The sequence below is a fragment of the Chiloscyllium punctatum genome, chromosome 2 (assembly GCF_047496795.1).
Source record: "Chiloscyllium punctatum isolate Juve2018m chromosome 2, sChiPun1.3, whole genome shotgun sequence".
Classification (NCBI taxonomy): domain Eukaryota; kingdom Metazoa; phylum Chordata; class Chondrichthyes; order Orectolobiformes; family Hemiscylliidae; genus Chiloscyllium; species Chiloscyllium punctatum.
Genome location: NC_092740.1, coordinates 41,074,851 through 41,102,460, shown reverse-complemented (window position 1 = coordinate 41,102,460; position 27,610 = coordinate 41,074,851). Strand labels below are relative to the sequence as shown.

Sequence of the window (27,610 nt, the reverse complement as noted above, 5' to 3'; positions counted from 1 at the left end):
TCTGAGGAGTTGCAAATGGTGCTGAACATTGTGCAAATATCCCATCTCTGACCTCATGAAGCAGCTGAAGATGGTTGAGCCTAGGAGACTACCCTGAGGAACTCCTGCAGAGATGTCCTGGAAGCTGAGATGACTGACCTCCAACAACCACGATCATCTTCCTATGTGCCAGGTATGACTCCAACCACTGAAGAGTTTGCCCCCTGATACCCATTGATTTCAATTTTGCTGGGGATCCTGAAGCCATACTCAGTCAAATTTGGTGTTGATGTCAAGAGCTGTCACTCTCACCTCACCTCTGGAATTGAACATTTTAATCCACTTTGAACCAAGTCCATAATGAGGTCAGGAGCTGATGTAAAGCACCTGGAGAAAGATGGTGCACTACTCCCATCTCAGTCATATCACTGGATCCACAAATCAGTCTTCTCCAAAGGCTTTTATGCCAAGATAGCCAATGTACGTGGTTGTTGCTGGGTAATGAATGACAGTGAATAATGCAATCAACTTGTACATGTGATTACATTCCCCTGTTTTTGTTACATTAAATAGCTTACCGTCAAACTGAGAAGTCAGAGGTACCACTATGGACTTCTCTGGATGGACAGATTGAAGAAGAACCAGGTACCTTACAAAGATGTTTTACTGACAAGATTTGCAATTTTTTTTAAGTTAATTTCTAGCAGTTGCCTTTATTTTTCCATTCCAGTGTACTATTAACTGAACAGGCAATATTGCACTTAAACATGTCAAGCAAAAGGACTAGCCAACTATAGCTACCGTAACAGAAATGACTTTCATTTATACAGCCCTTGACTAATAAGGAGGACAAAGGTGCATCAAAGGAACATTAAACAGCAGGAATTGACGCAAAATCAGATTAGGAGATGTTAGATTTTATACAAAATTTAAAATCAAGACATAGCTTGAACAAAACCAACTTAGGTCAGTGAGTACACGGTAAATCCAGAGTTAACAAAGGCATGTTCTGAGAGCTTTAACAGCTGATGAACTGAGGTAGGAGCAATGTCTCATCTTGTTACAAGGTGGAAGTAGGCAGTCTTAGTGGCTACCAGGTTTCAGTTAAAAAGTATCACTTACACTCAGCGCACAAAAAGTTTACTAAGTACTCACCCATTTAAATAGTCCAGGTGATTTCAAACGATATTAGGTATTCAAGTATCAGATGTTCAGTGCTCATTAAATGCAATTAATTCAGTGATGGGATTCAAGATGCAACTTCTAATAGTTAGAAGTGCTAATTATTAAATTAACTTCCCTGTATTTGATTAAACATTGTTGGTAACTTGCCTTTTATGGTTTTATGCTGCGCTTTTCCAGCAACACATTTTCAGCTCTGATCTCCAGCATCTGCAGTCCTCACTTTCTCCTAGATGGTTTTATAATGCACCTGTACAAGGTGGGTGTTATCACGTGAAGAGAAGGCTAGAACTGCAGATGCTGGCGAGTCAGAGTTGATAAAGCGTGGAGCTGGAACAAGCACAGAGCTCAGGCAGCATCCAAGGAGCAAGAGAGTCAATGTTTCAGGCAGCCCTGAAGAAGGGGCCTGCCCAAAATATTGACTCTGTTGCTCCTCAGAATCTGCCTGACCTGCTGTGCTTTTTCCAGCACCACATTTCTTCAACTCATAGTTACATGAGGACAGACATATCCACTATAAACAGTGAAGATTGTCCTTCTGTTGATTATAAATGAGCAGGATGCTGGCATTCTGGGAATTCTCCATATCACTTCTCTTATAAATGATTCCAAAAACCCTCTAAATGATGGCCAATTGCTCCTGCACTACAAACGTCTGCGACTGGAAAATTCCTTAGGGCTTGCTCTGGTCCCAACAGCAATACACCACAGGAAGTGAAGCAGGAACCCGGCTTTCCAAGGAATGTCATGCAGTAGGAGCCGATCCAAGGAGTTTTCCTGTATCTGTTTATGTGGTTTAGTTTACTTTTTTCTGAAGCTGAATAACATGTTGTTTGTTTGGGGTTTGATTTGCTTAATTGTTTTCAAATAAGACCAGGCCCCCATGGGTTGGTGTTTCTTTACCAGGGTACATGGAGAACTTGATCGTGAAAACTACACTGAGACACATGTAGCACTGACAGGTGGTGATATGAGAGAAAATTGGGGCAAATGCCCTTTTAAATTTGAAGCTGAGCTACAGCACCAGCAAATATGCCAGGGCTTTTCCTTGGATGGTTTTTAAATAGTAGACTGAGGTGAAGATAGAAATGTTGCAATTCACTTCCATGTCCCTGAAGTCAGGGAAACTTAAGTTGGTCAGGATTCATTTTCAGTGAGTCCTGTTTGAAAGGTGCATGAATGAATAGCAGGCAAGGACAGGAATGGGCTCAATTGTGACGTAGCTACAGTGGAATGGCCTACTGCAACCTCAAAATCAACTCATCTTCTCTCTCTGTGTAAGCTCAGAATTGTTTTGGTGAACAGATCAGGGACACCCAGTGTTTCCTCCGATAGGCGGTCACATAAGTGTCTGAGAGAGGTGGATTTTAAAAACAGATGAGGTACATTTCCAATTTGCCACAAAGATCTTACACCAAGGAATCCATCCAGCCCTTTGTTTGACTGTTGCAATAATTCTGCATGCAATGCTTAAGGTTACAACTTGTTTCAAATGTCAAAGATTCTGTGCATTATAGAAACTTCCATCCAGCCTGGTTATACCTCTGCTTTCTTTTTGAGTGATGTGACCTTCTAGGCCTATGCAATGTAAGCATTGAAAGCAGGAACGCATAACATGAATGTGCTATTCATATGTAGGGTTTGTATTGATTCAATGACTGGAAGCAAATAAAATGTGACAGAAACCCACCTAAATGAGATTTCTGTCACATTCTGGAGAAGTAGCTAGTGTTAGTGGAACAGGAGCAGCAGCAGAACCATCTGGTCAGAGTGTTTTTACATCACACAAGTACAGGATTGGAAACAATATAAAACAAGTGCAGACTGAACACCTGCAAGTGAAAGTTTGCAAGCTCCTGTGTGATCTGCTGGATCACTTTTAAACTTTCCATGTGAACAAAGATATCAAAGGACAGTCAGAATCAGGACAAAATCCTGAAACCCCCTTCCTAAAAACCCTGTGGGTGCACCTACACTGCATGGTTCAAGAGGATGGTTCATCCCAACCTTCTCAAGGGAAATTAGGGGTGGACTAGCCCACCCAGTCATGTGATGTGAAATAATTCTAAAAACTTACTGATGTTAAAATTTTCATCCAGGTTTGAACTCTATCCCAAGAATTGGTTCAGATATAAGCTGAGAATTACACTTCTGTGTGAATAAGTGGTATTTCCTTACACTAGTCTGCAAACAGAAATCACACAACAACAGGTTATAGTCCAACAGGTTTATTTGAAATCACAAGCTTTCAGAGTGTTGCCCCTTCATCAGGTGAAGTGAGAGAGAAGCACACAGATACAGAATTTATAGGCAGAGAGATCAAGGGCAGAAAGATCAAACAATCGTACAAATGGTGTGAGTGGAGAGTAGAATAATAAGTCTCTGCAGGTGACCAAGGGGTGTTAGACAGTGTAAGTGTGAACCGCTAAATAACAACTGGTCTAAAACTTCTATTGAAAACAACTGAAAGGGTGTTTATTACAGAGGTTTGACAAAGCTAGCCGTGTTTTCCAGCTAATTCAGGAATTTTCCCTAGATGGATGCTTGATGCTCTTTATAGGAAGTGAGTGAAAACCAAATAGAAGTGTCAATGGAGTTGTTCTCACAATTCATGTTAGCTGGTTTCAGAAAGACAGTGCCAGAGCCCTGGATGGAGCCTGCCTGTCTGACCTCAGGGAGGAGATGTATGATGTTGAAAAGCTTGAGATAAGGAAAGAAGAAGAAGACGGTTGTCCTCATTCGAAGGAATAAATCTGGCTTAGTAATAGATACCAATAAATTGATATTATTATGTTAGCACCTGTGCACTGTTGCAAAAATAGCATCCAGTAAAGTATCCAACCTGCCCTGTCTCCAATGGATGGTTCAGAATGGGGGACTGCTACAAAAATGGGAAAAGAGAGGACTGCAGATGCTGGAGATTAGAATCAAGATTAGAGTGGTGCTGGAAAAGCACAACAGGTCAGGCAGCATCCCTTTTCTGATGAAGGGCTCCTGCCCGAAATGTCAATTTTCCTGCTCCTCGGATGCTGCCTGACCTCCTGTGCTTTTCCAGCACCACTCTAATCTTGACTGCTACAAAAATGTCTGTTTCCGCATGCAATGTGCTTCACATAAATACACTTTATATTGGTTTGTGCTCTGTTGTTGCTCTTCTTTATTCTGACAGACCTACAGCAAAATTACAGCCATATTGCCGTGCCAGTTGCCCTGAGCGATGTGCCACCTCACATAGCAGACTTGCTTGAAGATGAAGAAAGCTGGGACTTTAATATTTTTGAGCTTGAATCTAGAACCAACAAAAGGTGGGTACCAGTATTGAATTGTGTTGCTCCATGACTAAATTCAGGAGATTCTTTGGCTTACTTTGTATTACCTGTTGATCATGAAATACACTCATACTGTCTGATCTTTTCATTCAATATTTGGCAGTAATTAAAGGGAAATAGCAAGGTATTCTTTCTGACCTTCATTTATTCATTCATTCATTTTCTGAAACTGAGTACAATAAATTAATTTCAGCAATATGCTTGTATTTAATTATGGACTGTTTGGTTCAATGAAGTATTTAATTAATTGGTTTGCCTTTTCATTCAAAATCTGCATGGACTTGATCTCAGTGTGTTGTACTCCTCTAGTTATCATTGCAAAATAAAGTAAAATATGCTTCTAAAAAGTAAGAGGGTTTCTATGGGAAAGTGCAGTGTCGCTAGTAACTCATCTATGCATTTATTCACTTTGGAATAAACTGTGCTCCCAGATCAACTGCCATTTCACTGCATTACAACAGTGACTACACATCAAAAATACTGATTGATTTTAAGATGCTTTGGAAATTTCTAAAGATATGCAAGACACAATATAAATGCAGATTTTGTTTCTAAAATTAAAGATAAATTAGACATGGGTGGAGAGGGTAAGAAACAAACCAAAACTTCTGCTAATTTAACCCCAATGCAATTTGCTTCCATCATAAAGAGCAGAAAAGTAATGCAAAAATATAAATGACTGGGACTGTGAAGTTGGAAATGACCATCCCAGATACGACAAGCCCAGTTTTCACTCCTCACTCTGCAAACCCAGCCCTGGGAAAAAAAAAGTGTCCTGGAATGTCAGATTTGCATTCCTCAAGAGGTGGGCAGAGCAACTCCAGACAGAGATTGCTGGTTGTGAAAACTGGGCTTGTCGGCTTCTGAGTAAGGCCAATCTTTGTGCAAAGGCATTATATAAATCAGTTTAAGGCAGGTTACCTCCCAGCCAGTCACCACTCACACTTGCTCTTGCCTAAACTATCCTCACACACTGTCTGTGCCAACTCTGCCACCTCGTTGTCTCCATGCCACCCGTGTCTCTCTACACACTCACACATTGCAAGTCATTTCCCTTATACCAACCTACGGCCCTCCCGCTGCTCCGACCCTTTATATAGGCCATGCTGACCTGCATCTGTGTATCTATCACCTGAGACATTTATAGCTCTCTCACAACTTAGTGCAAATTTATGACAAGTCATGCCCTGCTCTGTCTGCCCCTTCCCCACCTCCCCTACCTCACCTATTTAACATAATGGGTAAACCCAAGGAGGCCCACAGCATAAAGTAAGGTTGTGCCTATTAATTATGTCACTTTTTTTCAAAAGTAATTGATTTTAAAAAATCAGTACATCAAAATTCCTTCAGCTAATGTTTTATGAAGACAATCCTTTGTATTCTAGATTGACAGTTTTGGATAGTTCTTCTATAACTTTGACATATTTTTCAGTTCCAGTAGTTTTACGTATGTTTTAAGCACATTCATGTGTCAAAGGGTATCAGACTCTCTCCCCAATAAGAACATCTAGCTCCCCCTAGAGGCTACCTAAAGTATCCTGGGACCGCATCCAAAGTTGACAAACCATCTAAATGAAATTCACCGAAGCACAACTGCTCTGACCTGATCTGCACTGTGCACTTTTTGTTCCAGACAACAGAAATGCCAAAATCCAATCCAAATGGCAGTAGTTGACCATCTTAATGACCAGATATCTCAGGGAACTGGGCATGCACAAAGCTCAGGACATCCACAACCCCATCTCCATGAAAATGAGAAATTACACATGTGAGGGCTAGACATGTGAGGGCAATTCTCAGGGATTTTAAGCAATTCATTGAGATAGAGAGGATCTCTGTCATGATAAAAGTCTGGGCCTGTGTAAAATGGTCAATCTAGACACCAACTAAATGTACTATCCCAGAAGATTCAGAGCATCCAGATATTTGACATATCTGTTCATTTTCAGGTCAGATATGATAATTATTGGTACCAATTATAAAATCAAGAAAATCTACAAAAGCAGACAATGAAAAAAGTAATTACAACATTACAGTTGTAGTTTAAATTAACCTTGAGTCCAACATGTAAATATTCTCCTGTGACATGGGGCCGAGGAGATACATTAGCCAGTCTCTTTTATTTGGTATGTAAGACATAACAGATGCTGATGGAAATTTGGAATCAAGTCATCATTATGTAGTAGTCTTGGTGATCTTATTGTCGAACTGAACAGGTCCTTGTGTCCCTTAATGTTTGATCAAGCACCCCCACCCCCCTCCCTAGGCTAATGATATACCAAGTTGCAGGAATGTTCCCCTGGTCTGTGCAGCTGGACTGTTGTTGCTGGTTTAATATGTGCACTTATTTATGAGTGTCTCTGAACACAAGCTATACCAACCTGAACCTTAATCTCTGGATTTAGGTAGGCAGGGAAAGTAAGTGTTTTCCTTATTAGATGAATCTCCATTGACACACCGTCTTTGAGGTTTGCTGCATAGTCTGTTTTGGAGACTGTTAAACTCAATGTGGACGCATGGCTGACAGAAGTTACCTCTCCATTGTCAGGCCTTAGTCCTGACTCAGGACCCCAGTGGAGGAAATTCTGTCCCTAAAAATCAATCAGAGGCTGGCAACTCTACTATGCCATAAGGATCATACCAGTACCTATAGTACTGCACAAACTTCACCAAGGATCCTCACCGAATCCCTGGGTTCAGATCAGCGTAGTTAGGGTGGTTGGCTAATGTGGGCAGTGGAGGTCATGCAGAGGGCAAGGCAGAAAGATTTTCAGCACCTCTCTCAACTCCACTGATTTTCCATCAGATACAGAGTGTCTGGCAAAGGCAAACCCTGCCCCCCCCTTCCCTCCCAGCACCTCTATCCCCTTCTTATTCTCTCACCCTCCCTGCCATTCCCTGTCCTCTCTCCTCTCTCATCCCATCCCCCTCAACCTCCTATCCCACTGGGGCATTCCCCACTCCCATTCTTCCCATTTCCCCTCAGTCCTGTCCCCTTTGCCTTCCCTCCAGCTGGCAGCACTCCCAGAAACATCAGTCCCTCCACTACCAATGCTCAGTAGCAGCAGTGTGTACTATGTACAAGGTGCACTGCAGAAATTCACCAAAGATCCTCAGACATCACCTCTCAAGCCCATGACCACTTCCATCTAGAAGGACAAGGACAGCGGATAGACCACCACCTTCAAGTTCCTCTCCAAGCCACTCACCATCCTGACTTGGAAGTATATCACCATTCCTTAAAATCCTGGAACTCCATCCCCAACACCATTGTGGGTGTACTGACACCAAATGGACTGCAGGGTTTCAAAAAGATGGCTCACCACTGCCTTCTCAAAGGCAACAAGGTGGGGTGGAGCAATATTGGCTGGTCTAGCCAGCATCATTCGTGCCCCATGAACAAATTAAATACAAAGTGGCAACTTCCAGTTTAGCTAGCTGCTAATACTCTGCTTGCAAATTTTGTCATCAAACATCAAGAAAAACCAAAGCAGTTATGATATTTGAGAGTGTGTCAGATTACAGTTCCAAATATCAAAAGAAAACACCAGGCATACAAATTTAAAATGTCCGCAGAGCTAATATGAAAACATCCTGAAAAGAAATAATTCAACAAGACTTTTTTTGTCAATAAATACACTGTTGCATTAGCTTCATTTGCGTTGTTGAAGTAGAAATTGTATTCAATGAAAAATGACTTGTTTGATGCCGTTCAGTTCAGGAAATTCGCATTTAAAGTTGTGGTTCTGTTTCTGAAAATCATAACATAAAATGAAATGACTCTTCGAGAATCATAGGTTCGCACAGAAATCAATGTTAAAATCACAGTTTGATTCCTTTCAACATTTCTTGCGAGGAAGAAAATATATACAAGTTGAAAAACTGCACCATGCAGTAAGTGTCCAGTAAGCACCAATCATTCCTAGCAGAATAATTTGCAATAAAAAATATACCACCAGGGATAAAGGAATCACAATTCACAAGAAATATGAAATGCTTAAAGATTGACCATGCCTCTGGTACAGTAATTCTACATTGATCAGGCTCCGTCTAGAGAAAGAGGTTGGTCAATGCAGGCTGCAGCTGATGTCCCAGGACTACCTGCCCTGACAAACATCTGCCACAAGAGGAGAAGCCAGGAACTAAGAGAATGGAGGGATAGAAGAATGGACCGCATTGATGAAGATGGGAACAAAGGGTGGACGTAAGGCCAAGAAGAAAAGTTAGGGTGGGTGCAGGGACTGAAGGTGAGATTGGAAGCACTGGTGGAAAAGGTTATGTCACATGCAAGCCACAGAAAAGAAGCCTGCAGCAGACATTGTTAATGTAAAACTACCATGAAACAATGTTGTTTGGGAACCTTACTGTAATTGCTAATCTGCTTTTTAAAAATTATCCTTTCTGATTTGTTTCAGGCCGTTGTTTTATCTTGGTTTAAAAATCCTAACAGAGTTTGGAGTATGTGAATTTTTAAACTGTTCAGAAAAGACTCTAAGATCATGGCTACAGCTCATAGAGACCAATTATCATGCATCAAATTCATACCACAATTCAACGCACGCTGCTGATGTATTACATGCCACAGCATATTTCCTGCGAAAGGACCGAGTCAAGGTAAATCTTAGACTTATTGCTCTAAATACACTGAAGTATTAGTCCGACAGTTGGTTAGGATGGGCAGCAGTGGAGATGTAGAGCATCAACTAAATTAACTAAAATTAACTAAGTTTCTACAATTTTCTGTCACAATGTTTAAATTTGTCTCTCTTTCTGCATTTTATATTTCTTTGGATAGCATAATTTAACACAGCGATTACTGATTATTTTGACTTTGTCAATAATAACTCAGCAAAGTTGCAACTTGTGCTACAGTAAGATATCTGGACATTGGATATGGAGGAGGCTGGAACATAATGGGCCAATTCAAAAGAATTCTTGTCTTCCAGTGCAGAAGTCACTGCCACAGCATCAGTTAGCTGGACATAGACAGCAGGAGAGGAGTCACAGGAACCAGAACACCTTATAACACAGGGACAAAGCTGAGGCATAGACCTTTTATTGTTGCATGTAAACCAGGATTGCATCTTTGATGCATTGTCTATTTCGTTTGTTGGAGACATTGTTCTTCTGATCTGCAAGAATTAATTTTCCATCATAAAAATGGTGAGCTAAAAATTAATTTCCTCCCATTTTTAAACACATGTTATTGGTTGCGATCTTTCCGTGCCCAATCCCCTTAGGGCAGGCAGCTTGGGCAATTCATGCTATCTCTTGATTTGCCTGATGGTAATGTTCAGTTGGGCATCACCCAAGACTGCTGGCTGGCACAACTCTGAGGCCTCTGCATAGCTAGTACTTGTGCCAACTATTTTGATGGCTTAAAGGTAACCTGGCAATCAGAAACAGAAGCTGTTTCTGACTGACAGTACTGAAATTGGCTGCAATGAGGAGCTGGCTAATTGGAGCAGCAGGAAAATGAGAGCACCCTACTTTCACAGATGTGGTGCCGTGATAGAGATCTACAAGAGTGGAAACACCATAGTTCCACGGAGGATGCTAGGAGGCCCTCTTGAAAATTTCCAAAAGGACGAAGAGAAATGGAAAGGGCGGTCAACACTGGAGTCTCGTCTCCAGGACATGGCAGCAAGAACTTCTCTTACATTATCCTGCTGGTCAAGGTCAATGAATGCATCTTCAAAGGCTATCTCACATTCATCAATCAGCAACAGCTCACATTGCGTATTGCACTACTTTCCCTTCACTCACCTGTCAGCAGTCTGGTCAGGAACTCAGGCCTAATATTCAGGTGTTTCCCATCACCCTCCCACATTTTCCAGTATTGTAAGCCTGACACTCACCTCCCAGAGCCTCCAGTAACTATTCGGCTGCAAACACCTAAACGGAGTGAAATGCAATCATTGACTTTTGTCCCATTTTGTAGGACAAGGTCATGCACAATTATAGGGAGCAGAGCAGAGCAGAACCGGCATCACTGAAGCCCAAAATATAAGATTACACCCCAGATGATAGGTTTGATTTGAAAGACCAAAGTCAGCTGGGTCTCTGAAGAACTGCCAACTGGCCAGTGTCAGGAGAGGGGGAGAGAACTACTCCATAGCTCTAATGAAGAGGCATCATCACCTAACTTATAGCTAACAACTACCATTAGAATACTTGCACTGCAGCAGCTTTAGGGGGTGCTGTCTGGTTGTGATCTGCTTATGGTAAGTCATCAGATTTAGTGGGCTGCAGCTGGGTAGGAATAAAAGGTAGATAGTGTGGCAGTTCACTAGGAGGGTGAGGCCGCACAAGAATTGTGCTTTAAAAAGGCTGATGAGGACTTCAGTAGAATGACAAAATGGAAAATGCTGGTAAGGATGCACACTGGGTCCATTGGCAGGCCTGCAGAATGTCTCTTGGCACTGGCAAAGAATGTGGAAAAGTCTGTTTCCAAAGTGGAATAGGGCTTCATGCAGGAGTTCAGAGAGTAAAATTCTCACTGTGGAAGTAGTGACTGCAGTATTCAGTTATTTAATTGGCTTTGAGATGGAGAATATATTTAAATCCTGCACCTCCAGCACTCTTCATTTCACCGGGAGATCCACTCATTCTGAGGAATAGGGTTTCAAAGGCTTATATAATTACTACAGTGAGGGACAGGTCTGGATGTGTATGTAAAGCACATGAATCCAATACTTGGACATTATCTCAGGGCAGAAAGCTAATAAGTACTCAAACAGTGCGCAGAAGGCAATGTGACATGGTGGCAAGTGCATTCAAAGAACATGCCAGGCCAAATTGTGATAATTAGGTAAAAACAATGACTGCAGATGCTGGAAACCAGAGTCTAGATTAGAGTGGTGCTGGAAAAGCACAGCTGGTCAGCCAGCATCCGAGGAGCAGGAAAATCGACGTTTCGGGCAAAAGCCCTTCATCAGGAATTCAGGCAGAGTGCCTGAAGGGTGGCGAGATAAATGAGAGGAGGGTGGGGGTGAGGAGAAAGTAGCATAGAGTACAATAGGTGAGTGGGGGAGGGGATGAAGGTGATAGATCAGAGGGGAGGGTGGTGTGGATAGGTGGAAAAGAAGATAGGCAGGTAGGACAAGTCATGGGGTGCAATGGGAGAGGGACTCCCTGACATTCTTGTAGAGAGAGGAGGAGGAAAACTTCTTCAAGGCAGGCATTCTTGCCAGAGGATTCGTAGTAGGGTTAAGATCAACTAGATAAAAATAATGTGATAATTGAATGGTATACATTTCACCAGGGAAATGGCAAGTCCATTAAACAATGCAAGGCAGTGTTATGGAAATTGGCTTCTGCATGTAAATCTGTCACAGTGAGCAAGGAGCTAATTTGTAACTAATTAATTGAAACGACATCAATTCCACAAATTAGGGAACAATTGTTTAACCTTGGAAAAAGACACAACCTTGTCCATCAAAATCAAATCCGTCATGTTAGACTGGAAAGGGTTAAACAGAAATGCAACCACAGACTGAGGGTTGTACCTTACTTAACCCAGTTCGTGTACAAGGGTTACGGGCAAAGAAACCTCAGCAGCGAAATCGACATGTGGCCCCTCCTGGTCACACACCTTAGAAAGGTGCCCAATTTCTGGGGGTACCTATCCCCATGTGCAGCTTGAGGGAATAAGTATGACTCATTAAAGTGAAATAACAACACAAAGGTATATAGCTCATTGAAACAGAGAAAGTCATAAGTTTGGCAGATGGAGAAATCTCTTCCTGAGAGTAAAAGTACGTCATGATGGTATGAGTGGGTATTCCAGTTTTACCTATAGGAATGTTGACATAGAAGTATAGACTCTCCAAATTCGGCCATCTTTGTTTTTGCAACAGGCGCTCCTGTGATAGGCAACCTTCAAGTTCACAGTAACTCTATTATTCCAGTTTTGGGAATAATCATAATTCCAGTGCCTTAACCAAAGCATTACCCAAGTTCACATTACCAAGAAAAAGGCAGAAAGCTTATGGGAGTAAATCTGTTTGCTAAGCTTGGCTTCATACTTGAAAAGTCTGCCCAAGCACACATTAATGTTATCGATGACACGGAGTATTTACAACGGTCTCTTTCCTTCTTGTGCGACTGGCCCTTCCGCCTGAAAAAGAAGTGGCATCGTGTCAGGCTACTCCTTGTCCAGTGAATAGAACAAGATAGTAAGTCAGCTGCTAAATCCTCAGAAACAAAACTCTGCATACAGAATTTAATAGAGTACATCTCCAGACCTTAGCATGAAAGAAAAATGTCTTTTGATGAAAGATGGATACAGTCAGCATTTTTCACAAGTGATTCTGCTGTAATTTAAATTATCATGAGAAGATCTTTAAATGCTAAAATCTATATTTATTCTATTTTTGGATGTCTTTATCTTGTACGCACACAGGAATTTTTTTTTTTGCATAAAACCAGTTAGCAACTTGATGATATATTGCTATGTTTTCAGGGAAGTTTGGATGAGCTGGATGAGGTTGCAGCACTCATTGCAGCTGCAGTGCATGATGTGGACCATCCAGGGCGCACCAATTCCTTCCTGTGTAATGCAGGAAGTGAGTTAGCTGTACTATATAACGATACGGCAGTTCTAGAAAGTCATCATGCAGCTCTGGCCTTCCAACTTACAGCTGGAGATGACAAGTGCAATGTCTTCAAAAACATTGAAAGGTTAGATTTGCTGATTATCAAGTTCACTGAATGTCCCCAGTACCATATGTATATTTAGTTTGTTAATAGTACTGTCTCTAAACTCTGGTGGTTAAAGGTAGGAACTTGAGGTACTTTCTTTCCTTTCACTCTTCTAAGGATTGCCAAAATCAAAAGAATATTCATAAAGTTTATGAATAAAACATACTGTACTTTTAATGCAGTAAATTATGGCACATCACAGGGGTATAATCATTCAAAAATTGTCATCATTCCAAAGAAGGTGATTTTAGGACAAGTAACTAAAGATTTCCTTAAATAGATAGATTTTAAGGAGCACCTTAAAAGAAGAGGGAAAAAGATTTAGGAATGGAATTCCAGAAGTTTGGATCTAAAGAGCAGATAACATGAACAATATAGGAGTAGATGAACATAATGGACAGGCAAAAATGTTCTGCTCCACCAAGCCAGTCCTACACTTACAATGGCTGGAACATCATGATCAGACGTTCAAAGGGGTCTTAGATAATAAAAATATAAGCATTATACTAAACTATTACTAGATGGTTAAAAATGTTTTAATTTTTAAAAAAAATTAAACAGCAACAAAACAGTGCTGCAAGATTCTGCTGAACAAACAACAAAAGGTCAGGAAGTCATCATGTGTCCAATTTTTTTTCAGGAATCAATTTCGGACATTGCGACAAGCAATCATTGATATGGTTTTGGCTACAGAGATGACGAAACATTTTGAACATGTAAACAAATTTGTGAACAGCATCAACAAACCTATGACTTCTATTGAGGAAACCAGCTCAAATGTAAGCTCTAAGCAGCAGCCTCCTCATGTATCAGTGACATGGAATTCACTGCAATCAACACGCCCTAAAACTAAATCTACTCCATAAAATTTATATGTATTATTATAGCACAAGTGCTACCCTTAATTGATTTCAAGGCAGCAATTTAATCTCAAGGCTCATTGGTATTTTGATTATAAACTGTGCAAGCTTCCTGCACATAGTTGATGACATTAGCTGAGCCTTTTAATTAGAGTACTGCTTAATAAATATGCCCAGGTTTATATTATTCAGCACTTTAGACATATTTCAGTTTTGGGATTGGGTGACACTGATAAAGCAACCAATTTTTGTGCAATCGTAGTATTTGTTGAGAAGGCAGCGGCTGATTTACCTGCTGCTCTGCATAGCTATGGGGCAAAGAGATCCATGTTTTTGACTCAGGATCAATGATAAATGTTCAATTCAGAACGCTCTGTTACTTGGACAGAGAACTGTAGGTGTTGTTGCAACTGTTTCCCTTATTCTTCGAAATGATAAAATGTGTGGTGTTGTCTTTGCGTCAATCCATCCTGTAATTTTGCCAAGAGACAGTGACACAGTGTTATTGTCATTTGACTATTAATCCCCAGACTCACCTTAGTGCTCTGGGGACATGAGTTTAAATCCCAGCTGATGAAATTTAACTTTAATAAATAAATCTGGAATTAAAAGCTAGTCTCAGTAATGGTAACCATGAAACTATCACCAACTATTGTAAAATCCCATCAGGTAAACCAGCCATCCCTTATTGGTAAGGCCTACAATTAGCTCCAAATTCATAGCAATACTGTTGACTCTTAACAAACCATTCAGTTTGAAAGCAGTAAGGGATGGACATAGATAATGGCCTTAGGTTAAAAACAATAACTGCAGATGCTGGAAACCAAATACTGGATTAGTGGTGCTGGAAGAACACAGCAGTTCAGGCAGCATCCAACGAGGAGCGAAATCGACGTTTCGGGCAAAAGCCCTTCATCAGGAATAAAGGCAGTGAGCCTCTCTCCACGCTTCAGGCTCACTGCCTTTATTCCTGATGAAGGGCTTTTGCCCGAAACATAGATAATGGCCTGAGAACCCATGAAAGGATCAAGAAAATACTAATCTTCAATCATCATTCCTATGAATGTTGGCTACCAGTATTATTATAATAACATAATTGTGCTTTACTGGTATTTTCTGAACAAATTGTTTTGCTATGCTTTCATTTTATGATGAGAAATGCAAGTTGTTCTGGATATAAATGCCACAATTTAAATAATCCTAGGAGTTTTTATAATTTTTGATTATTTATTGTTATTGTAAAATTCATTTATCATACAATTGTGATGGGGATCTAAAGTCCATCATATTTGCTTAATGTTGCTACAATTAACTGTTAATGGGAAGAACCCTTATGGCTGGCTTTAACTATCTGAAGTACCATGTGTTCTATTCTCCCACCTTTCAGACAATGCAACAATGAACAGGTAATCTGTATTTGTGATGTTGATTGATTGATAAATATCAGCCAAGGAGACAATTCCACTCTGCTTGTTCAAAACAGTATTATGGGATCTTTCATATCCACCTGAGAATGCAGTTAAATGATCCAGTTAAATGGATCACCAGAACAGCACTTGGTTATCACAGACAGTGCAGCACTCCCTCAGTATTGCACTGGAACTTCAGCCTTGATTTTTGTACTCAGGGCCTGGAGTGAGGTTTGAACCCAAAGCAGCTGACTCAGAGAAAAGTCCTGGTGGTCGAGTGACAATTGACACTTTGGAATACTGGACTGTTCAAAACTGAGAAAGACTATCTTGATCTGCTGATTTGGAACTGATGATTTCTGATTTAATATCCCAGTGTCATTCTCAAACCTTTACTAGGGCTATTTTCCAAATACTTATTTTTTAATCTCTTGAAGTTTTAAAATATTCCCTGCCTCCCTTCTTCATTTATTCAATATCCTTTATGTAAAGTAATGTAAATTTTAGCATAGGTAACGATAGCTAACTATCCCTGCTTTAAGAGACCTCTTTCCAAGTTTGAGTTAGAAGCCACTTTTCAAATCCTTTGAATGTACCCCATTTCTGTTTGTACTGCTGGACAATCAAAATGGATTTGCTCACTGAGAAATGCCCAAACATTAGTCATTTGATGAGTCATCAGCTAGCTACATCTTCTCCTTCTCAACTCATGTGCACAAAAGGCTCCCTACTGCAGATTAGGGCTGATTTAGAAGTTTCAGTACCACTTTCTTCTTTTTTAGTGGCCCATGTGTTTGTGCAAGTGTTTCTATACAATAGTAAATACTTTCTCGGGGCAGCATGATTGCTCAGTGGTTAGCACTGCTGCCTCACAGCACCACCCTCGGTGCATTCTCCCTGCGTCTGTGTGGGTTTCTTTCAGGGGCTCCAGTTTCTTCCCACAGTCCAAAGATTTGCAGGTTAGGTAGATTGGCCAAGCTAAATTGCCCATAGTGGAAGTAGTGTCCAGGGATGTGCCGGCTAGGTGAATTAGCCATGGGAATTGCAGAGTTACAGGGATAGGGTAGGGTTGGTCTGAGTGGAATGCTCTTCAGAGAGTTGGTGTGGACTCAATGGGCCAAAAGGCCTGTTTCCACACTGTAGGGATTCTATGATTCAAAGAGCACTTGGTTACCACATTACCTTGTAATCTACCCAGGTTTGGTAGTCCAGAACAGAAGTCACATTCCTTATGCCCAAAATGTCTACTCATCTGCTCCTCGGATGCTGCATGACCTGCCGTGCTTTTCCAGCACCACACGTTTGACTCAGAAACAAATTTACTTCAGCAAAAAAAACGATTTTGACAAGGATTTTTTAAAAAGCTGTAAATGGAGAGGTTTGGGAGGGGAATTGCAGACCAGTCGATGATTGGTTAAAGGAAGGCAGGGTGTGTACTGAATAACAGAGACAAAAATAGTTTGATGACAGATTACAGAGTCAGAGAAAATTCCAGAACTATAGATGGATGAACTGAAGTTTAAAGGCATGCATGAAGGCTTTAAGTGCAGTGAGATATAGGTCATTATAACCTAATGTAGAAAGGAGTGGTGGCGAAGTAGGACTTAATTTGGGGCAGAATAGGTAGAGTGGTTTTGATTAAAAACATCAACATTGTCTTTAATTTGGCATTAAATTTAACATCTGATATAATAGCTGGCAAGGAGAATGGGAATGTCACATGGTGGTGTCTTCTACCAATATTGCAACAAAAGTACGATGTCAATGCAGTACAGAACAAATGTCATTTTGGATGTGATCCATTTCCACATGAGTTGGCAGTGCTCAGTGTTAACACTGGTACAAGAGTCAAGAAAATTCTCAATTACTCACATTCTTCTTGAGTGCAGATGTCACCAGGAAGCTTTAGAAAGCACTTTTACTCAAAAAAGGTGGTCGACCTTTGGAACTCTCTTCTGTAAATGGCAGTAGATGCGTGATTGGTTGTTAATTTTAAATCTGAGATAGATAAATTTTTGTTAAGCAAAAGTATAAAAGGCCCATATGGAGTACGGAATTGGGCCACAGATCTTCTGAGATCTGATTGAATGGTGAAACAGGCTCGAGGGGCTGAATGGCCTACTCCTGTTCCAATGTTCCTAAATACGGTTTCATTTTCAGAGGGGTTTAATTTGTAAGGTGAATAACTTTTCGTATAATGGCCCTGAATTCTCATGCATTTTAGCGTGTGGTGCAACTTTGACAGGAGATCAGGGGAATTTCCTGAGAGTTAGTGTTGTTGGTCTAAAATGACCAGGGATGCCATTTCTCTGGATGTTTTGCCAAACTCCAGCTCAAAATATGGCTGAAGAGTTTGTCATTCCCCAGAATGTCAGAAACAGTATGTGTTCAGAGCAATATTTTTTAAAAAATGAATGTTTGAAAACTTGCAATTAACATTACAACTTAAATTGCATCAATGGATGTAAATGGTTAGTAATTATGTATAAATTCATTGATTTCTGCTTATATCCCAGAGCGAGTGCAGTGATGGTGAACGTCCATCCAGTTTTAAGAACTCAATTGAGGACAGACTGCTCATCAAACGCATGTTGATTAAATGTGCTGATGTCGCTAATCCTTGCCGCTCTATAAAGTTATGCGTAGAATGGGCGGGTAGAATTTCAGAAGAATATTTTGCTCAGGTAACATTATACTAGTCATCACTATTTAAGGTTGTAAAGGATCACACTGATCCTCGTTGAATGTAAACTGAGAGAGTGGAGTTGATCTCTTCTTGTTTTCTTCATGTTTTAAGCTTTCCAGTAGAATTCCAAGTTCTTAGTTTATCCTTGCTGGAAAAATGTTTTACCCTCCTGCAATAATGGCCTGGATTTTACAGCCTCTGATCAGATGCATTTTCAGCATATCATGGAAGGCAAGCCCAACACTTTCTCATCCACCTGACAAGTTTCCCACAAAATGGCAGGTGGATGAGCACTGAAATAAAAAGCCATTTTTAAAAAAACAGGTAGTTGAGCTTGTTAACAATATTACACTGCTCACACCAGTTACACCTGAAAAGAGGGCTCTTGTGGTTTAGTTGTAGTATCCCTACCTCTGTAGCAGAAGGTCTGCGTTTGAGTTGCATTTGCCCTAAATATGTGTTATTACATGTTTGAAAACATTTACAACTGGCAGGCAGGTGGGAGTGATAGGGCGGTTTGTATTAAAAACTATTGAAGAGACACCAAAGAAGGAAGGCACGTTACACTTGGTGTTGAGGAAAGGAAGGTGACCTTCTATATACATTGGGGTAGCCCCCCACCGAGATGTTTGTCCCCCAAAATCCTATTTAAACATATAGTTCTCATATTTGTTAGCAGATTGTAGTTTAGTTTCTTGCAGAAGAAAGACTTCATTCCCCACGCACTGACACATTATCCTCCATACTCAGTAACAACTGCTATTGATATAACAATTCCTGTATTTGTCAACAGACCGATGAGGAAAAACACCAAGGTCTGCCAGTTGTGATGCCAGTCTTTGATCGAAATACCTGCAGTATTCCAAAATCTCAAATATCGTTTATCGATTATTTTATAACAGACATGTTTGATGCTTGGGATGGTAAGTTATTTTGATATTTTCTACACTACATATCAGCATTTGAAAAAAATATATCAACAAATGCAGGGCCATTATATTGCTACCTTCTTATGCACTGGGTTGCACACATACAATTAATATTTCATCCCAGCTCAGGGAGAAAGTCCAAATTTTTGCACTGCGACCTGGTTAAAAGTGGGCAGGAAGACCCTTTCTCACTTTGTAAATGTAATTTTTTTTCTCCTCACTTCCAATCAGGTTATAGCAATCTAGCATCCAAAGGTTGTAGGAAATTCAGGATCTGTATCATTTAGTAAACCTGTAGAGTTTGTCTGAATGTGTTGTCCACCTATTATGCAATTACTATTTTTCTGTACAACTCTTCAGCAATGCCTTGGACTCACATGGAGAGTGATGGTGGTGGAGATTCTGTTCACTTGTCTCCACACTTAAACATTCAGTTACAACCCTACAGCATACCCTCGGATACTGAAAAGGAAAAAAAATCAATGCATACAACTTTAGTATTTTCGTCCACAGTCTGTCATTGCACACTGCCATCGATAGAGATATGAGAGCAGAATATGTACCTATTTGTTTGCCAGAGACTGGTGAACAGGAATGAGAGGAGACTTCTTGTTGGCAGCTATTGGATTTCTGACTCATATGAGCATAATAGAAGTTATATTTAGATGTAAATATAAGTCGTAAAACAATTGTTGTACACACAGCATTTCAGAGTAATATATCATAACAATGCTTATTTCAAAAGGTCTTTGGTTACTGGATGTAGGTTTGCTCGCTGAGCTGGAAGGTTCATTTCCAGATGTTTCGTCACCCTATTAGGTAACATCTTCAGTGGGCCTCCGGGCAAAGTACTGTACATGATTCCTGCTTTTTATTTATATGTTATAACCCAAACATATAAATAAAAAGCAGGAATTATGTACAGTGCTTTGCCTGGAGGCTGACTGAAGATGTTACCTGGTGTGGTGACGAAACATCTGGAAATGAACCTTCCAGCTCAGCGAGCAAACTTACATCCAGAACTTCAATTTGAGCTACAAATCTTCTCAAAACACGCTCTTTGGTTGTTATATTATATATTTATTAGAAAAGTTAATCATAGGTAATTATTTAGCATGTACTGAATTAAATACTTTTGACTAAATTAAAAATCATTTTTATCTAATTTCAACTGTCTTCCTTTCAGCATTTGCAAACCTCCCTACATTAATACATCACTTAGCTGAGAACTACAAGTACTGGAAGACTCTGGATGAATGTGAGTGTAAAGGTTTGCGACCTCCACCTGACTCTTAAAAGGTGAAAGGGCAAAATGTTTGGTTTGCCAAACTCACTTTAAACCGTGACGCAAGCAAAGCCATTGAAGAGATTCTATTTTATTCCTGTGACTGTAAAATTATATTGTAATATAAACCTTACACATTATGGGAAGATTTGATGTACAGAGTGCAGGAAACTATGTTGTATGCTATCATGGGGTACCCCAATTACAAACAGAAGCACAGAATGCTTGAGTTTCAACACTGGATTTCATCATGTTCAAGAACATTTTTTCTTACCTTTCTTGAGGAATATCACAGAGTAAGGAAAGTAACTGATAGGTCTCTGTTGAGAGAAGGCAAAATTGAAAATGCTGTTTCTGGAACTATTACCCTCAAACCATAAGGTTATGTGTAAATAAGTCTGTCATTTCCTACAAAGTTCTTTTTTGCAAAGTTCTAGTTGCTTGGAAAACTAGGGCAATATTCTAACCGTTAATAGTTTTTTTAAAATAAATTTACCATTGTTTTAAATAAATGAATTGAGGCCTTAAGGCAACTTTGGGCATTTTATAAATGTTTAACATGGAAATGAATCTTTATTCCTTGTGAAATCAAAAAACGTCAGCTTGACAAATTGAGATATTCCATTCCATAATTTATTGCCACACTGTGTATTCTGATTTGATTTCTTTTTAGGTTTTATTTTGACAAGGATGTAGTGGTGCCAAAGATATGAACTTAAGATCAATTTACTTCACAAATTTGATTGAATTTACCAATTAAAATATTTTTGCACTCCATATTAATTTTTGTGGAAATATACATTAATATTTGCAGATTTAGCCTACATTAGTATTCAGTCCAATTTATGCAACAGCCCCAATGTAACTGACCAAAATTAATACAGTATTCTGAATAAGGTCACAAAGTAGTTAAGAGTGAATTGGGCCATTTGTCCCAACTTGACTCAGTCAACCAAGTGTATCCTCGTATCCCTCTAATCATTTCTTAAATGATTTCTAGGTTTTTGTCTCCATTATTCTGTCAAGGTGTCCATTCCACGTGTTGATCACTTTTCTTATGCCAAAGGACTTCTGGGTATTTGCCTTTTGATGACTTGAACTTGTGGCTCCTTGTCACATTTATATCATTAATTTTAAAGTAATCTTGCAGATTTTAATTTCCTGTATGATTAACTATTTTAAATGTGCAAAGTCACTTCTTAGATGTCTTTCTTCAAGGCTGAAAAGTTCAAATCTCTGGAATCTTTCTTCATTACTCTGGCCTCTTACATGTGATTCTTCTCAGTATTGTCTCTAATACTTCCTTGTTTCCTATAACTAGAATTAAGCACAGCACTCACGATGTAGCCTGACCAGAGTGCTGTGCAGATTGACCATGATTCCCTTCGATTTGTATTTGTTGTTTTGGCTGTATAATTTTGCGTTGCCTTGCTTTGTTGATTGCTCCTTAGCATGAACTGGATGTAAGGGCTTATGCCCGAAACGTCGATTCTCCTGTTCCTTTGATGCTGCCTGACCTGCTGCGCTTTTCGAGCAACACATTTTTAAGCATTAATTGGATGTGTAGAGTGCTGAATTTGCTTAACTTAAGCTCTTTCAATTCTATTCACAAAATACATCAGAAACTTTTCCTTTCTTTCGCGTCGAAAGCAGATGGATATGTAGTGGGTACTCAAAAGTAATGTTCCAAATTGCAAATGGTCAGAGCCAGTTTTATTCTGTGTGAATTAATGTAGCAGCAGGAACTACTGAATGAAAGAGTAAGAAAAATACCCATGTGGAATGGGGGCTTAACATTGTGAATCTGTTACAGTAGAACTTAGTGGGGTGACCCAACAACAGACTATGAAGTTGCAGCAGCAACAAAATGAAACTGACTTAACATGAGAAATGTAAACACATGAAGGACCAAACACAAAATTACAGGTAAAAATAATATCAACCTCTAATGTGAAGCATACATATACTAATGTGTATGTATATAAATAGAAAAATTGTAACAAAATATACAATTGTTTATAGACAATGCTTTAGTAATTATGTTCAATACTGGGACAATATGTGCAAAAATAAATATAATTAAACACAATATTGTTTTATCAATGCACCTTAGTGTGAGTTCTATGCTAAAATTATCTTGCCGTTCCCCCTGCACAGCTTCGCAAAGCCTGAGTTGTGAGATTTGAGTTGACCAATCATCCTCCAGAGTGATACTGGCTGAGCGGCCAATTGAATAGACCCTGCAGATAGGCCTGCAAAGCACATGAGAGAACTCAAAATGGCTAAATGTTGGAGAAGGAGGAAGCAAAGTAACTGAATTCTCCTGGATTTGTTTGAATAAGTTGACTCAAGAGTCAACGTTTTTTCCCCTACTTGTTAGCTGTCCAATTGCTTGACATAATGCAAGGTCGCATACAGAAAATGTCTGCCCTGTTTTCAGATTACATCTCTATGTCAGTGTTTTTAATGACAGTTTCTAAAATACAAGGTGGGATGAAGGCTCAAAATATATTATTAATATTTGGGAACTTGGGTTCTAAAGTGGAAGTAATTTTTTTTGGCTTGCAGTTCTGTGAAGGTGAGTTTTTTAGGGTCAGAAACTTATCTATTTAACAAAGAATCAAAAGACCATTTCGAAGAAATCATGTGACTTATCTGATGGGGCAAGGGTAATTATAATGCGATTCGGCAGGAATTAGGATGCAGGGGATGCAGACAATGGAAATGTGGAGCTGATTTAAGGAACAGATATTGTGTGTCCTTGATAGGTATGTCCCTGTCAGGCAGGGAGGAAGTGATAAAGTAAGGGAACTGTGGTTTACTACAGAATATCTTGGAAAGAAGAAGAAGGAGGCTTATGTGTTGATGAGGCAGGTTGGCACAGATGAGGCGATGGAGAGTTACAGATCAGCTAGGAAGGATTTAAAGCAAGAGTTAAGAGCAAAGAGAGGACACGAGCCTTTAGCAAATAGAATAAAGGAGAACCCTAAAGCTTTCTATAGGTATGTGAGGAATAAAAGGATGATTAGGGTAGGAATAGGGCCAGTCAAAGACAGAAGTGGGAAGTTGAGTGTGGACCCTGTGGAGATCGGAGAGGTGCCAAATGAATATTTCTCATTGGTTTTCACTCAGGAAAAGGAGAATATTGTAGAGGAGAAGAATGAGGTACACGATATTAGACTAGAAAGGATCAAGGTTAGTTACGAACAGGTATTATCAATTCTAGAAGGAATGAATGTAGACAAATCCCCTGGGCTGAATGGGATTTATCCGAGGATTCTCTGGGAAGCTAGGGAGGAGATAGCAAAGCCTTTGGCTTTGATATTTGAGTCATCATTGTGTACAGGTTTGGTACCAGAGGACTAGAGGATTGCAAATGTTGTGCCCTTGTTCAAGAAGGGCAGTAGAGATGACCCAGGTAATTATAGACCAGTGAGCCTTACTTCTGTTGTAAGGAATATTTTGGAAAGGATTATATAATATAAGATTTATAATCATCTAGCAAGCAACACTTTGATTTCAGATAGTCAACATGGTTTCATCAAGGTCAGATCATGTCTCACAAACCTCATTGAGTTTTTTGAGAAGGTGACCAAGCGTGTAGATGAGGGTAGGGCAGTTGACATGGTATACATGGACTTCAGTAAAGCCTTTGATAAGGTTCCACATGGTAGGCTGTTGGAGAAAATGCAGAGGCATGGAATTGAGGGTAATTTAGCAGCTTGGATTAGAAACTGGCTTTCTGAAAGAAGGCAGCGAGTGGTGGTTGATGGAAAATATTCAGTCTGGAGTCCAGTTACTATTGGTGTGCCACAAGGATCTGTTTTGCGACCACTCCTGTTTGTCATTTTTATAAATGACTTAGATGCAGGAATAGGTGGATGGATTAGTAAATTTGCAGACGACACAAAAGTCGGAGTAGTGGACAGTGTGGAAGAATGTTACAGGTTGCAGGGGGACTTGGATAAACTGCAGGATTGGGCGGAGAGGTGGCAAATGGAGTTCAATGAAGCCAAATGTGAGGTGATGCACTTTGGGAAGAATAACAGGAAGGCAGAGTACTGGGTCAATAGAAAGATTCTTGATAGTGTAGATGTGCAGAGGGATCTTGGAGTCCATGTACATAGATCCCTGAAAATTACCACCCAGGTTGATAGTGCTGTTAAGAAGGCATACGGTGTGTTAGGTTTCATTCATAGAGGGATTGAGCTCTGGAGCCGCAATATCATGCTGCAGCTATACAAAATGCTGGTGCAGCCACACTTGGAATATTGTGTCACGTTCTGGTCACCATAATTCGGGAAGGATGTGGAAACATTGGAAAAGGTGCAAAAGAGATCTACCAGGATGTTGCCTGGTCTGGAGGGACGGTCTTATGAGGAAAGGCTGAGAGACTTGAACCTGTTCTCATTGGCAAGAAGAAGGCCAGGAGGGGATTTGATAGAGACATACACGATGATCAGAGGATTAGATAGGGTAGACAGTGAAAGTCGTTTTCCTAGGATGATGATGTGAGCATGTACGAGGGAGAATAACTACAAATTGAGGGGTGATAGATTTAAGACAGATGTCAGAGGCAGGTTGTTTACGCAGAGAGTGGTAAGGGTGTGGAATGCACTACCTGCTAATGTAGTCAACTCAGCCACATTAGAGAGATTTGAACAATCCTTAGATAAGCACATGGATGATTTTGGGATAGTGTAGGGGGACAAGCTGAGAATAGTTCACAGGTCAGCGCAACATTGAGGGCCGAAGAGCCTGTTCTGTGCTGTATTGTTCTATGTTAAGCTAAGTGGCTAGACAAGTCACCTCATGAGATAACTGCTGAAGTGTTTACTAAGATGAACTGTAATGACCTAAAGTAAAAGAAAGAGGGGCCAGAGGCCAGAAGCAGGTTGAGTTCAGAAGATCCATCCCAGCATATGGGCTGTTTAGCAGTCTCAAAGCCATCAGAGTAACTGGAAAAAGCTTTTTCTTAGGTTTCAATCCCTCTACCAATAAACGGCAACACACCATATGCCTTCTTAACAATCCTATCAACCTTAGTGGCAAGTTCCAGGGATTTGTGTACCTGGACACTGAGATCCTTCTCTGTTCATCAACAAGAATTTTACCATTAGCCCAGTACTCTGCATTCCTTTTACTTCTTCCAAAGTGAACTACCTCACACTTTTCCACATTAAACTCAATTTGCCACTTCTCAGCCCAGCACTCCATCTTATCTATGTCCCTCTGTAACCCACAACATCCTTCGGCACAATCCACAACTCTACCAACTTAGTGTCATCACAAATTTACTAACCCATCCTTCTATGCCCACATCCAGATCATTTATAAAAAATGACAAACAGCAGTGGCCCCAAAACAGATCCTTGCGGCACACCATTGGTAACTGTGCTCCAGGATGAACATTTCCCATCAACCACCACCTTCTGTCTTCATTCAGCTAGCTAATTTCTGATCCAAACCGCTAAATCCCCTTCAATCCCAAAACTCTGTATTTTGTGCAATAGCCTACCATGTAAACCTTATCAAACACCTTCCTGAAATCCATTTACACCATCAACTGCTTTACCTTTGTCTACCTGTTTTGTCACCTTCTTGAAGAACTCAATAAGGTTAGTGAGGCATGACCTACCCTTCACAAAACCATGTTAACTGTCCATAACCAAATTATTCAAATTATTCCTTTCCAGATGATTATAAATCCTATTTCTTATAACCTTTTCCAACACCTTACCCACAACCAAAATAAGGTTCCCTGGCCTATAATTAACAGGGCCGTCCCAACTCCTCTTCTTAAACAAGGGAACATCATTTGTTATCCCCCAGTCTTCTGGCACTACTCCTGTTGACAACAATGACATAAAGATCAAAGCCAAAGGCTCTGCAATCTCTTCCCTGGCTTCCCAGAGAATCAGAGGATAAATCCCATCTGGCCCAGGGGTCTTATATATTTTCAGATCTTCCAAAATTGCTAAAACCTCCTTTTTGTCAACCTCAATCCCATCTAATCTTGTAGCCTGTATCTCCATATTCTCACTAATATTGCCCTTTTACAATGTGAAAAGTGATGAAAAGCATTCAGTGAGCACTTCCCCTATGTCCTCAGATTCCACACACGTTTCACTGCTATGTTTGATTGGCCCTAATCTGACTCTCGTCATTCTTTTATTCCTGATGTACCTATAGAAGGCTTTAGGGTTTTCCTTGATCCTATCCATCAACAACTTAAGCTAAGTGGCTAGTTGTCAGTTGAGTCAGAAATTAAATAATAAAGATAGGACTAGTACCACTGCAATTGAGTTACTTTAAAGGATATTGCTGGGGAAAATAGGTTGAATTTCATTTTGCCTTTATGGACAAAATGTCCACATTGTCTTTGATATGTAGCTTTGTTTTTTGTTCTTTGATAAATGTATATTGGCACCATTTTGTGCATATGTTCAAAGATTGGTTGCCACCATAACCAAATTATTTAAAAAAACCATTCATCTACCAAATGAGGTTTTACTCTGGCATCTTATATCTCCAGCATTAGCCAGGATCATTACAAAGGTGAATATTGCTAAATTGCTCATCGTGTTGAGGGATGTGTAGGTTAGATTCATTAGTCAGGGGAAATGTAGAGTAATAGGGTAGGGAAATGGTTCTGGGTGGGTTACTCTGGAGGGTTGGTGTGGACTTGTTGGGTCAAATGGCCTGTTTCCACACTTTAGGGATTCTATGATTTCTATGATTCATCCAAGAAAACTCTGAGTTTATAGTGGGAGATTTCATGAGGCTGACATGTCCTCTGACAAGGACTCACTGGTTTCTACAATGTACCTTGAATTGAGACTATACTGAGGATAAAATAAGAGGTAGTCTAACCAAGCAGCAGCATAATGATGGTGGCATTAGGTCCTACCATTATACCCAAGATCTCAACATTTCATCATTCTCTGCTGCTGAGTAAGTTAGAATCTGTAGATTGGATGCAGTGAAGCTGGGTGACTGATCAGTAGATCCAAACAAACATACTAACAAGGAACAAGAGTAGGCCATTCAGCCCTTTTGAGTCTGCTGTGCCATTCAGTAGGATCAAGGGACCTGACCTCAACTCTACGTTCCTGCATACCCTGATGATCTTTCATCCATGAAGGATATTGTTCAAATAATGACATCATTCAATTAAATTTTATGAAGAACACTTTCACTTTTCTTCTCCCAAGTAAAAGAAGGGGTTTGCAATGATATAGTGCCTTT

At 40.1% G+C, this 27,610-nt stretch overlaps 1 protein-coding gene across 5 annotated transcripts in view; it reads left to right on the top strand.

The window, feature by feature from the left end:
* pde8b (phosphodiesterase 8B) overlaps window positions 1–22,422 on the top strand; it is a 311,487-nt gene extending 289,065 nt beyond the window's left edge. For all 5 annotated transcript variants that reach the window (XM_072547546.1, XM_072547538.1, XM_072547530.1 and 2 more), the window contains 8 exons: window positions 553–624; window positions 4,331–4,466; window positions 8,906–9,104; window positions 12,955–13,172; window positions 13,834–13,972; window positions 17,979–18,146; window positions 18,942–19,071; window positions 20,264–22,422. In XM_072547546.1, coding sequence (XP_072403647.1) covers window positions 553–624; window positions 4,331–4,466; window positions 8,906–9,104; window positions 12,955–13,172; window positions 13,834–13,972; window positions 17,979–18,146; window positions 18,942–19,071; window positions 20,264–20,373 — 1,172 coding nt within the window. In that variant the 3' untranslated portion in view covers window positions 20,374–22,422. The remainder of the gene's footprint in view (window positions 1–552; window positions 625–4,330; window positions 4,467–8,905; window positions 9,105–12,954; window positions 13,173–13,833; window positions 13,973–17,978; window positions 18,147–18,941; window positions 19,072–20,263) is intronic.
* The last annotated feature ends 5,188 nt before the right edge of the window (window positions 22,423–27,610 follow it).